Source organism: Saimiri boliviensis, chromosome 6, assembly GCF_048565385.1.
Source record: "Saimiri boliviensis isolate mSaiBol1 chromosome 6, mSaiBol1.pri, whole genome shotgun sequence".
NCBI classification, from domain to species: Eukaryota; Metazoa; Chordata; class Mammalia; order Primates; family Cebidae; genus Saimiri; species Saimiri boliviensis.
Genome location: NC_133454.1, coordinates 128,036,543 through 128,049,153, shown reverse-complemented (window position 1 = coordinate 128,049,153; position 12,611 = coordinate 128,036,543). Strand labels below are relative to the sequence as shown.

General features: G+C 50.0%; 1 protein-coding gene across 4 annotated transcripts in view; it reads left to right on the top strand.

Annotated features, from left to right (window-relative positions):
• The window catches only part of CPT1A (carnitine palmitoyltransferase 1A), an 83,532-nt gene that overhangs the window by 36,245 nt on the left and 34,676 nt on the right, over positions 1-12,611 (top strand). For all 4 annotated transcript variants that reach the window (XM_039471236.2, XM_039471237.2, XM_074401800.1 and 1 more), the window contains 4 exons: positions 2,739-2,840; positions 6,767-6,904; positions 9,763-9,840; positions 12,134-12,241. In XM_039471236.2, coding sequence (XP_039327170.2) covers positions 2,739-2,840; positions 6,767-6,904; positions 9,763-9,840; positions 12,134-12,241 — 426 coding nt within the window. The remainder of the gene's footprint in view (positions 1-2,738; positions 2,841-6,766; positions 6,905-9,762; positions 9,841-12,133; positions 12,242-12,611) is intronic.

Sequence of the window (12,611 nt, the reverse complement as noted above, 5' to 3'; positions counted from 1 at the left end):
TATACACATGTATATGTATATGTACCTATATATACACACACGTATATGTATATGTGTATGTACGTGTATATATACACACATATGTATGTGTATGTACATTATGTACACACAGGTATATGTATATGAGTATGTACGCATATACATACATGTATATGTATGTGTGTGTATATATACACACATGCATATGTATATGTGTATGTACGTATATATACACATGTATATGTATATGTGTATGTATGTATATAACACAGGTATATGTATATGTGTATGTACGTATATACACACAGGTATATGTATATGTGTATGTACGTATATATACACATATGTATATGTGTGTATATGTGTATGTACGTATACACACGTATATGTATATGTGTGTGTACATATATATACACACGTATATGTATATGTTTGTACATGTATATACACACGTATATGTATATGTGTATGTACGTATATATACACACACGTATATGTATATGTGTATGTACACATATATACACACACACATATATTTATGGGCTTAGGTGTTCTGAAAATAAACCCTCCAAGGTGGGCATCATCTCTGAACTTTTGAGGCCCCCCGGGGACTCAGACCCCTGTGACCCCTGCAGGCCCGCAAGCTGGCGTGTGCCCCGTGTGCCATCTGCCCAGTGTAGTCATGGCCCTGGGCCTTGGGCTTTGCTCAGCACCTCAAGCCCAACCTCGGTCTTTGGGGCTGGACATGTGTAAAGAAACGTCTGCTTTTTTCACCCCTGTCTTGCCATGTGGTCTAAATGGACCGAGTAATCACGAGGAAATTTTCTGCAGAATCTTCCTTGAATGGGGCTGCTCCATGGCTCTGCCAGTGTGTATGAAGCCGTGCGTCTGCTTTGCTTTCCCGTCTGCCCCGACCTTGGCTCCGGGGCTCTTCTGTTCAGTCGCCTCGGGGCGGCCCTGCAGTGGTACCTGCCTGGGCTGGGCTGCTGTCCCAACCTCCGGGGAGCCTGCTTGTGAGGGAAGCGAGGGAGTCACCACAATGTCAGCCATACACCCAGGCTCTGCTCTTTCCCAAACACATTTTTTTTTTTTTTTTTTTTTTTTGAGATAAGAGTCTTGCTCTGTTGCCCGGGCTAGGGTGCTGTGGTGCGATTTCAGCTCCTCCGCGTCCTGGGTTCAGGTGATTCTCCTGCCTCAGCCTCCTGAGTAGCTGGGACCACAGGCACATACCACCATGCCTGGCTAATTTTTTGTATTTTTTAATAGAGATGAGGTTTTACCATGCTGGCCAGGATGGTCTCGATCTCCTGACTGAACGATCTACCTGAGTCGGCCTCCCAAAGTGCTGGAATTATAGGTGTGAGCCACCGCACCCGGCCCAATTTTTTTTTTTTTTTTTTTTTGATTTGAGACAGCATCTTGCTCTGTCGCCCAGGCTGGAGTGCAGTGGTGCGATCTCAGCTTATTGTAACCTCCGCCTCCCGGGCTTAAGCGATCCTCTCACCTCAGCCTCCAGAGTAGCTGGGACCACAGGCGCATACCACCACGCCCAGATAATTTTTTGTATTTTTAATAGAGATGGGGTTTCGCCATGTTGGCTCCGTGGTCTTGAATTCCTGGGCTCAAGCGATCCACCCTCCTCGGCCTCCCGAAATGCTGGGATGACAGGTGTGAGCCACCGCGTCTGGCCAAACAAATTTTTTCTCCCAAATCAATTTTCTACCATTTGGATGTAAAATTTCTGATTTGTAGAGAAGCAGAATTTAGCACCTAGAAGACTCGGGTGGCTTCCACGCTTGGCAAAGCTGGCTGAAGGGCACGCCCTCCGGTGGGTTCGAAGCCGAGGTTCAGCTGAGTCCCAACAGCCTTTGGCACCAGACTCCTCACCAGGGCCGAGGACTTCCTTTTTGGGTTGGCATTGAGGTGACTGATTAGTATCAGGCTTGATCATCTAGCCTAAAACCAAGGGCCACAAATGTGCCCTCCGGGAGGCTTGGCAGGGACTGGAGGAAAGACAGTGCTTTCCCTGGGCTTGGCTCAGGGACAGGCACTTAGGCCCAGCTCCCTGTTCCTGGAGCCAATCCTGAAATGAAGGGCCTTGCAGAAGGTGGTGGGGTGACACTTACCTTAGCTGCAGAAGCACACGGTCAGGGGCCTGGCCGGCCACGACGCTGGCAGCGGCGTCCCACAGCCTCCATCAGGCTTGGCTGGGATTCCACCCGGTTTTCCTGTTTGTTTGCTTTTGTTTTGCCTGTTGAGACAGGGTCTCACTATGTTGCCCCGTCTGGAGTACAGTGGTGTGATCACGGCTCACTGCGGCATGGACCTCCCAGGCTCAATCAGTCCTTTCATCTCAGCCTCCCAAGCAGCCGGGACATCAGGCACATGCCGGCACGCCTGGCTAATTTGTTGCCTTTTTTTGTAGAGTTGGGGTTTTGCCATATTGCCCAGGTTTTCATTGGCGGGGGGTGGGGGCGGAGGGTTACATGCTTGCTTGCTAGAATCTGTAGGCACGGTGGCGGGTAGAAGATGGACCAGATGAAAAATAAATCAACACAGAAAATCCGTAAGTGGTTGGCACGTTGCGTGCCCTGGAAATGTGGCTTCAGACCCCTTTAACATAGCTTGTCTTTGAAAATGTTATTCTCCCATCCAAGTACCAACCAGGCCCGACCCTGCTTAGCTTCCACGATCAGACCAGAACAGGTGCGTTCAGGGTGGTCTGGTGATAGGCTGAAAATAGAATTCTCTCTCTTCAGGGTATGGTCAAGCTCTTTTCAGGCCGAAAGCCCATGCTGTACAGCTTCCAGACGTCGCTGCCTCGCCTGCCGGTCCCGGCTGTCAAAGACACTGTGAACAGGGTAGGTGTGGCTTAGGCCTCACGCCGAAACACCAGGCATCTGTGGATGAAGGCTTAGGTCTTAGTTACGATGAACTAGGCCACCACCATTGGGCAATAGGAGCCTTTAGCCGTGTGCCTGGTAGCGTTCTCATAGAAAGTCTTTTTTTTTTCCTTCCAATGCATCGCTGCCACATCTTAGATGTTTTTAAAAAAGTACTGTTTCATAGAGAAACTGCTCGGTGCATTTTTTTAAAGTTTTATTTCATTTTATTTATTATTATTTTAAAGATAGGGTTTCACCATGTTGGCCAGGATGGTCTCCATCTCCTGACCTTATGATCCACCCGCCTCAGCCTCCCAAAGGGCTGAGATTACAGGCGTGAGCCACCGCGCCTGGCCTTACTTTATTTTTTGAGAGGGACTCTTCCTCTGTCACCCAGGCTGGAGTGCAGTGGTGCAATCTCAGCTCACTGAAACCTCCACCTCCCTGGTTCAAGCATTCTCCTGCCTCAGCCTCCTGAGTAGCTGGGATTACAGGTGCGTGCCACCACGTCTGGCTAATTTTTGTATTTTTCATAGAGACAGGATTTCACTATATTGGCCAGGCTGGTCTCGAACTCCTGATCTCAAATGATCCACCCACCTTGGCCTCCCAAAGTGCTGGGATTACAGGCTTGAGCCGCTGCACCTGGCCCTCCCCATCTCTGCTCTTCTGTGCCCAGGCTTGCCAGTCAGGGCTGATGGCGGCCCCTGTTCCACTGGCAGGATGTGGGGAGGGTGAGACGCTCAGCCTTCAGTGACCTCCGTCTGTGTTGTGTAGCTGAGGGTTCCACTTCAGCACACTCAGAGCATGCTTTTCTGTCTCATTCACGGGCACTTTGAATAGGCCTCAAGATGCTTGACAGCTGGCCCCTCCACGTTTCTTCGGAGACAGTCACTCTCTCGCCCAGGCTGGAAGGCAGTGGCGCCGTCTAGCTCACTGTAGTCTCGAATTCCTGGGCCTGAGTGATCCTCCTGCCTTAGCCTTCCAAGTCACTGGGACCACAGGTGTGCACCAGTATGCCTGCAACTAGTTTTTTGTAGAGATGGGGGTCTTACCATGTTGTCCAGGCTGGTCTTGAACTCCTGGGCCCAAGCAGTCCTCCCGATTCAGCCTCCCAAACTACTGGGGTTACAGGCTGAGCCAGCATGCCCAGCCACAACTGCTCCTTTTAAGGGAGTGGGGTCTTACTTTTCAACGTACAGGGAGGGGCCCTAGGAAGATTACTGTTGCACCAAGCCTTTATTTTTATTTATTTATTTATTTATTTGTTTATTTATTTGAGATGGAGTTTCGCTCTTGTTACCCAGGCTGGAGTGCAATGGCGCGATCTCGGCTCACCGCAACTTCCGTCTCCCGGGTTCAGGCAATTCTCCTGCCTCAGCCTCCTAAGTAGCTGGGATTACAGGCACGCGCCACCACGCCCAGCTAGTTTTTTGTATTTTTAGTAGAGACGGGGTTTCACCATGTTGACCAGGATGGTCTCGATCTCTCGACCTCGTGATCCACCCTCCTCAGCCTCCCAAAGTGCTGGGATTACAGGCTTGAGCCACCGCGCCCGGCTGCCTTTATTTTTTATAGCAGACAACTTGTTGGATTAAAATATTCCATGATGGGCCGGGCGCGATGGCTCACGCCTGTAATCCCAGCACTTTGGGAGGCCGAGGCGGGTGGATCACGAGGTCAAGAGATCGAGACCATCCTGGTCAACAAGGTGAAACCCCGTCTCTACTAAAAATACAAAAATTAGCTGGGCATGGTGGCACGTGCCTGTAATCCCAGCTACTCCGGAGGCTGAGGCAGGAGAATTACTTGAACCCAGGAGGCGGAGGTTGCAGTGAGCCGAGATCGCGCCATTGCACTCCAGTCTGGGTAACAACAGCAAAACTCTGCCTCAAAAATAATAATAATAATAAAAATAAAATAAAATATTCCATGACAAATTGTGGGGTTGGCAACAGTTTTACGTTTTGTGTGTTGGAGGGGGAGATGGCATCTCGCCCAGGCTGGAATGCAGTGGTGTGATCCTGGCTCACCGCAGCTTCGAACCCCTGGGCCCAAGTGATCCTCCCACCTCAACCTTCCAAGTAGCTGGGACCACAGACGCGTGCCACTGCCCGCAGCTAACTTTTGTAATTTTCTGCAGAGATGGGGTTCTATTCTGTTGCCCAGGCTGGTCTTGAACTGGTCAAGATTGCTTGGGCTCAAGTATTCTTCATACCTCAGCCTCCCAAAGTGCTGGGATTACAGGTGTGAGCTACCGCACCTGACCAGTTTTACTTTCTTTTTTCTGAGACGGAGTCTCGCTCTGTTGCCCAGGCTAGAGTGCAGTAGCACAATCTCAGCTCGCTGCAACCTGTCTCCCAGGTTCAAGTGATTCTCCTGCCTCAGCCTCCTAAGTAGCTGGGATTACAGGTGCCTGCCACCATACCCAGCTAATTTTTTTGTGTTTTAGTAGAGACAGGGTTTCACTGTGTTGCCTAGGCTGGTCTTGAACTTCTGACCTCATGATCTGCCTGCCTTAACCTCCCAAAGTGCTGGGATTACAGGTGTGAGCCACCCCGCCCGATCCAGTTTTACTTTCTGTAAGAGCTTGCTTAGGTTTGTTGCAGAAGCTTTTGAGTGTCTTTTTAAAAAATTGCTCTCTGTGTTTTCACCTCTGAGCATTTGTTCAACCAAAGCAGCTCATGGAAAGGGACAAGGTGGGGCAGGGGCTGAAAACCCTCAACCTGGGGCCCTGGCCCTGGCCTGGTTCTGTGACCTATTCCAGCTCCTCCTTCCCATCCTGTGGCCCCAGCACCTGCCCGGCCCCAGCACCTGGCTCACAGCACGACTCTGCCCTATCTCATGGTCACCATCACGGATCATCAAAGCTTACTTAGGTCAGAACAGATCTTTTATTAATGGCCAGATAATAGATAAGAGACATTCTTGAAATTTCCTTGTTAATTTTTCTAGTCAACTCTAGAATTTATTTTAAATTCTAAAAATTTAATGGTGATTTTCTTATGATACAGGATTTGGGGCACTTTAAAAGCTAATAAAGGAAGAAAAAGTTTAATTGTTAAATTATCATTACCCCATGACACCATTTAGCCTTGAAGTGAGTTAACCTGTCCAAGGACTGGTAAGACCAACTCGGGGGAAGAGTCTAAACTTTTTTTTTTTTTTTTTTTTTTGAGACGGAGTTTCGCTCTTGTTACCCAGGCTGGAGTGCAATGGCGCGATCTCGGCTCACCGCAACCTCCGCCTCCTAGGTTCAGGCAATTCTCCTGCCTCAGCCTCCTGAGTAGCTGGGATTACAGGCACGCACCACCATGCCCAGCTAATTTTTTGTATTTTTAGTAGAGACAGGGTTTCACCATGTTGACCACGATGGTCTCGATCTCTTGACCTCGTGATCTACCCGCTTCGGCCTCCCAAAGTGCTGGGATTACAGGCTTGAGCCACCGCGCCCAGCCTTTTTTTTTTTTTTTTTTTTTAAATAGGGTCTCACTCTGTTGCCCAGGCTGTGGTGCAGTGGCATGATCACAGCTCACTGCAGCCTCAGCCTTCTGGGCGATCCTCCCACCTCAGCTGCCCAGGTAGTTGGGACCACAGACATGCACCACCATGCCCAGCTAATTTTTGTCTTGTTTTTTTTTTTCTTTTTATTTGTCTTGTTTTTTCTTTTTTGTAGAGATGGAGTTTCACCATGTTGCCTTGGCTGGTCTTGAACTGCTGAGCTCAAGTGATCCACTGGCCACGGCCTCCCAAAGTGCAGGGGTTACAAGCATGAGGTGCCGTGCCCAGCCTAAAACCCTTTCGATGTGCTAGAACTTTTCCTAAGGCTCAGGTGAGGCAACCGTAGACTTTGATGAATGTCTTTTAACTTGGGTGATTTTTTTTTTCCCTGATAATATCAGTATCTAGAATCTGTGAGGCCTCTCATGAAGGAAGAGGACTTCAAACGGATGACGGCACTTGCTCAAGATTTTGCTGTCAGTCTTGGACCAAGATTACAGTGGTATCTGAAGTTGAAATCCTGGTGGGCTACAAATTACGTAAGTCTGTATACACAGTTTTTCTCCATGAAATTTTTCTGTATGAAGATGCTAATTTTGAGGGGCAGGGATAACTGTTTTGATGAGCCAGAATCCCACCTTAGGAAGTTCCAGCGATGGTTTTACCTGCGTGCAGAGTGGGGTGTATGTGTGTTAGGACTGATGCATAGTGACAGTGACAGTTTCTTGGTTTTGGGATTTTTTTTTTTTTTTGTAGAGACAGGGTGTCACTGTGTTGCCCAGACTGGTCAGACTCCTGGGCTCAAGTGATCCTCTCACCTGGCCTTCCAAAGTGCTGGTATTACAGGCACGAGCCACCGCGCCCAGCCTACAGGGATAGTTTACCGTGAGTGTGCTGTGATTTGCACATGGGAGCCCTCTCCCTCTTCCCCGGGAGTCCTCCTGTGAGCTGTTTCTCCTGCAGCGGTGCCAGGCTGCCCCAGAGACCTGCTCCTGTCTGTCTCTTTGGTTTCTCTTGATTCCAAAGGCATCCTTCCCGAGCTTGCTGGTGGATGCAGGGATGGTGTGGGATAGGGCAGTGCTGATCGCCCCTTGCTGGGGTCAAGTGTGGCTCAGTGGTCCCAGGAACATCCCCTCCAACGAAGCGTCTTAGTGGTCGCCCTGTGTGCCAGGAGACAGGTGGGCTTCCACATTCTGGGAGGGCAAGAGCAGGCCTCTAGCAGATGAAGCAAGGGAGGGAGTCTAGCTTTGAGGAACAGCTAACACGGGAGAGGTGTCCAAAGGGACCCTGACAGAACCAGTAGGTGGTGCTATAAGTCACATCATGGGTGGATGGGCAGGGCCTGCAGGGGTCTCTCGAGGGGAGCTGGGCATGTTCTGTTTTCCTTCTTTGATGGTGGCATGGGTGTGTTGGCTGTGTAAATAGCAGCTCCCTGCTGCACGCAACACCCTTGCATGGGCACTGTTCTGTAGGTACATGCGTTTCAGCACAAAGCTGGAAAGGAAGCAATCCCTGGGTCCAGCAGACTAGGAAGGAACAGCAGCTGTGAGGTGGTTGGGGGCCTGGCTTTGGGTGGCCTCAGGACACAGGTGCCGGGGAATAGAGACAACACCTCCAGAATGCCAGGTCAGTGCCTTGGACTGAGACGGTGGCTTCTTCAGGGAGACCTGGGAAGCAGGAAGACGAGAAGCACTCTGTGGAGCAATTTCGCATAACATTTTGTTTTGTTTTGTTTTGTGTTTGAGAGGGAGTCTCGCTCTGTCACCCAGGCCGGAATGCAGCGGCGCAATCTCAGCTCACTGCAATCTCCACCTCCCGAGTTCAGGCAATTCTCCTGCCTCAGCCTCCTGAGTAGCTGGGATTACAGGCGCTTGCCATCATGCCCAGCTAATTTTTGTATTTTTAGTAGAGATGGGGTTTCATCATTTTGGCCAGGCAGATCTGGAACTCCTGAGCTCAAGTGATCAGCCTGCCTTAGTATCCCAAAGCTCAGGGCTTAACAGGCATGAGCTACTACACCGGGCTTTTGTTTCTGTTTTCTTTTATTTGAGAAAGGGTCTTGCTCTGTTGCCCAGGCTGGAATGCAGTGGCATGATCATAGCTCACTGTCACCTCAAACTCCTGGGCTCAAGTGACCCTCCTGCCTCATCCTCCCAAGTAGCTGAGACTATGGGCGTGAGCCACCACACCTGGCTGATTTCTTTTTTTTTTTTTTTTTGAGACAGTTTCCCTCTTGTTACCCAGGCTGGAGTGCAATGGCGCGATCTCGGCTCACCGCAACCTCCGCCTCCTGGGTTCAGGCAATTCTCCTGCCTCAGCCTCCCGAGTAGCTGGGATTACAGGCACGTGCCACCATGCCCAGCTAATTTTTGTATTTTTAGTAGAGACGGGGTTTCACCATGTTGACCAGGATGGTCTCGATCTCTTGACCTCGTGATCCACCCGCCTCGGCCTCCCAAAGTGCTGGGATTACAGTCTTGAGCCACCGCGCCCGGCTTGGCTGATTTCTTAAATTGTTTTGTAGAGGTGGAGCTTCACTGTGTTGCCCAGGCTGGCTTCAAACTCCTGGCATCAGGTGATCCTCGTCTCAGCCTCCCAAAGTACTGAGATTCCAGCTGTGAGCCACCATGCCCAGCCCATAGTACTGGTTTTTATTTTTATTTATTTATTTTTTTGAGACGGAGTTTCACTGTTGTTACCCAGGCTGGAGTGCAATGGTGCCATCTCGGCTCACCGCAACCTCCACCTCCTGGGTTCAGGCAATTCTCCTGCCTCAGCCTCCGGAGTAGCTGGGATGACAGGCACACGCCACCACGCCCAGCTAGTTTTTTTGTATCTTTAATAGAGACGGGGTTTCACCATGTTGACCAGGATGGTCTCGATCTCTTGACCTCGTGATCCACCCGCCTCAGCCTCCCAAAGTGCTGGGATTACAGGCTTGAGCCACCGCACCCGGCTAGTACTGGTTTTTAAAACTCGTTAGCAGTCCAACATTTATGAGTTACTTTCCATTTGGTCTTTTAAAAATTTTTTTATTTTAATTTTATTATTTTTAATGTAGAGCTAGAGCCTTGCTGTGTTGCCTAGCCTGGTCTCAAACCCCTGGCCTCAAGCAATCCGCCCACTTTGGCTTTTTTTTTTCCCTTTTGACCTTCTACAAAGTGAAGGTGACTACCTTCTTTCTGCCTGTCTCAACTTCAAAGGAACACTTCGCGTGTCCCATGGTGTCGCATTCCATCTCGTTAGGACTGCATTCCCTGTTCTGGAATGGGCCCCGTTAGACACGGGAATGTCTGCCAAAAGCATCGCCTGCCCTTCCCCGCGGCTCTGGGCAGCTGCCGGGGAGCCTGCCCGGCCCACTGAGCCTGCGGGTTTGTCTGGTGTTTGTGCCCACTAGGTGAGCGACTGGTGGGAGGAGTACATCTACCTCCGGGGACGAGGGCCGCTCATGGTGAACAGCAACTACTACGCCATGGTGAGTCCTCCAGCCCGGCCGGCTGTCTGGTGGGGGTGGTGGGGCGGCGGGTCTGTCCACAGAGGTGGCATCTTCACAGGCCCGTGGGCGGCCTCGGAAAGCTCCGGGGATCGGCTCCTGCTCCTCCCTGTCCTGCTTCCAGGCTGGAGAAGCTTGTGAGTGCCCTTCAGTATCAGTCTAGCAGCCCAGGGTGCTCTGCTTCTGCAGGGGGGGTTGGGTTGCAAAAATAAGTCTGTGGCAAGCAGCAATTCCTCACTGTGCTGTACCTGTCCCGCTGTTTTTCTGGTTTTTGTTTTTGTTGTGTTTTGGTTTTGAGACAGAGCTTCTCTCCTGTCACCCAGGCTGGAGTGCAATGACGCCATCGGGCTCACAGCAGCCTCCGCCTCCTGGGTTCAAGCGATTCTCCTGCCTCAGCCTCCCAAGTAGCTGGGATTACAGGCACCCGCCACCATGCCTGGCTAATGTTTGTATTTTTTTTTTTTTTTTGAGACGGAGTTTCGCTCTTGTTACCCAGGCTGGAGTGCAATGGCGCGATCTCGGCTCACCGCAACCTCCGCCTCCTGGGCTCAGGCAATTCTCCTGCCCAGCCTCCTGAGTAGCTGGGATTACAGGCACGTGCCACCATGCCCAGCTAATTTTTTGCACTTTTAGTAGAGACGGGGTTTCACCATGTTGACCAGGATGGTCTCGATCTCTCGACCTCGTGATCCACCCGCCTCGGCCTCCCAAAGTGCTGGGATTACAGGCTTGAGCCACCACGCCCGGCCATGTTTGTATTTTTGATGGAGATGGGATTTCACCATGTTGGCCAGGCTGGTCTCAAACTCCTGACCTCACGTGATCCGCCCACCTCAGCCTCCCTGCATGCTGGGATTACAGGCACGAGCCGCTGTGCCCAGCCTGTCCTGCTGTTTTTATGACTTAACACTGGAACTTAGTGCCACAGTGGGCTTGAAATCCCTGCAGAACCCCAGGGCTCAGGGACAGTGGATCAGCGAAGACCCTGCCACCGACGCCCTGTGCTGCATACTTCTGCTTCCTGAGACGCCAGAGGGGTGTGCATCCAGGGTAGTTTCATGTTTCCTGGGCTTCGTCTATAAAGCATGGATGGTTAGAAGACCCCTCACTTTGGGATCTCAACCACTGGTTTATTAAGTGGCAAATAGAATTCTCTTTCCTTCTATTCCTTCACTTCCTTCTTTTTGTTTTATGCCACTATCAAGGACTTGAACACTGCCTTCTATTTTTTCTCCTCGTTTATTTTTTCTTCATCATTTACTTTTTTCTTTTTTTTTTTTTTTTCTTTTTTTGAGATGGAGTCTCACTCTGTTGCCAAGTCTGGAGTGTAGTGGCACGATTCTGCTCACTGCAGCCTCCCATTCCAGCAATTCCCCTGCCTCAGCCTCCCGAGTACTTAGGATTACAGGCGATTGCCACCATGCCTGCTTAATTTTTGTAGTTTTTAGTAGAGACGGGGTTTTGCCGTATTGATCAGGCTGGTCTTGAACTCCCGACCTCAGGTGGTCCGTGCACCTCGGCCTCTCAAAGTGCTGGGATTACTGGCGTGGCAAGCCACCACACCCGGCCTATCATTTGCTTTTTCTGTTTTTCTTTGTTTCAAAATTTCCCTTTTTCTCTTAACTTCCCCCCCCCACCCCATCTGAAATATCTCAACCTGAAAGAAAAACCATCATTCTAGTCTGCAGACTTCTTTTCCCGCTCTATTTGTGAGTGAGCTGTTTATCTCACGCCCTTCCCGCTGGGAGGCTTGTGTTCGTTTCCTACAAATAGAGGCACTTTCTACATCACTGGGGACTCGGTGTGCGCATAGACGCTTCCAAAATGTAGGTTAGGCCTGTCTCCCTTGGCTTTTCCTCCAATTGTAGAAAATGCAGACATTTGGAGCAGGGTCTGAGAATTCAGAAAGTTGCAGGCCTGGCTCTATATAAACAGTTATTTCAACCTTTCGTCTGTCCCATTCAGAAAACCTCTTCCTTGTCTCATTGCTCCCTAGTTTTTGCTTAGCTTTCTCTGTGTTACGTGAGGATATTTGGTGCAAATAGTTATCCTTAATAGCCCAAGAATTTGGGAGGACATATGTTCTCCTAAAACATTAACGAAGTTTAAAAGACAAAGTGTAGATAATCAAATGATCATGTATTTTGTAGCATTGCAGATGTAACTGGATACATCTCTAGAAATATTTTGGCAGTGCACAGGGTGTGCTGTGATATATTTAACTTTGCGTGTTCCCTATGCAGATTCTCTCCATGTCACCTTTTTCGCTTTTCAGGATCTGCTGTATGTTATTCCAACTCACATTCAGGCAGCAAGAGCGGGCAACGCCATCCACGCCATCCTGCTGTACAGGCGCAAACTGGACCGGGAGGAAATCAAACCAGTAGGCAAACACATTGCTTTAAAAAATTCTTGTAAAACAGCTTTACAGAGGTATAACTGACGTATTGTACATGTTGAAAGTATACTGTCTGTGGCAGAGCACCGTGGCTCATGCCTGTAATTCCAGCACTTTGGGAGGCTGAAGCAGGCAGATCATCTAAGGTCAGGAGTTCATGGCCAACATGGTGAAACCCCATCTCTACTAAAAATACAAAAATTGCCGGGCGCGGTGGCTCAAGCCTGTAATCCCAGCACTTTGGGAGGCTGAGGCGGGTGGATCACGAGGTCGAGAGATCGAGACCATCCTGGTCAACGTGGTGAAACCCCGTCTCTACTAAAAATACAAAAAATTAGCTGGACATGGTGGCGCG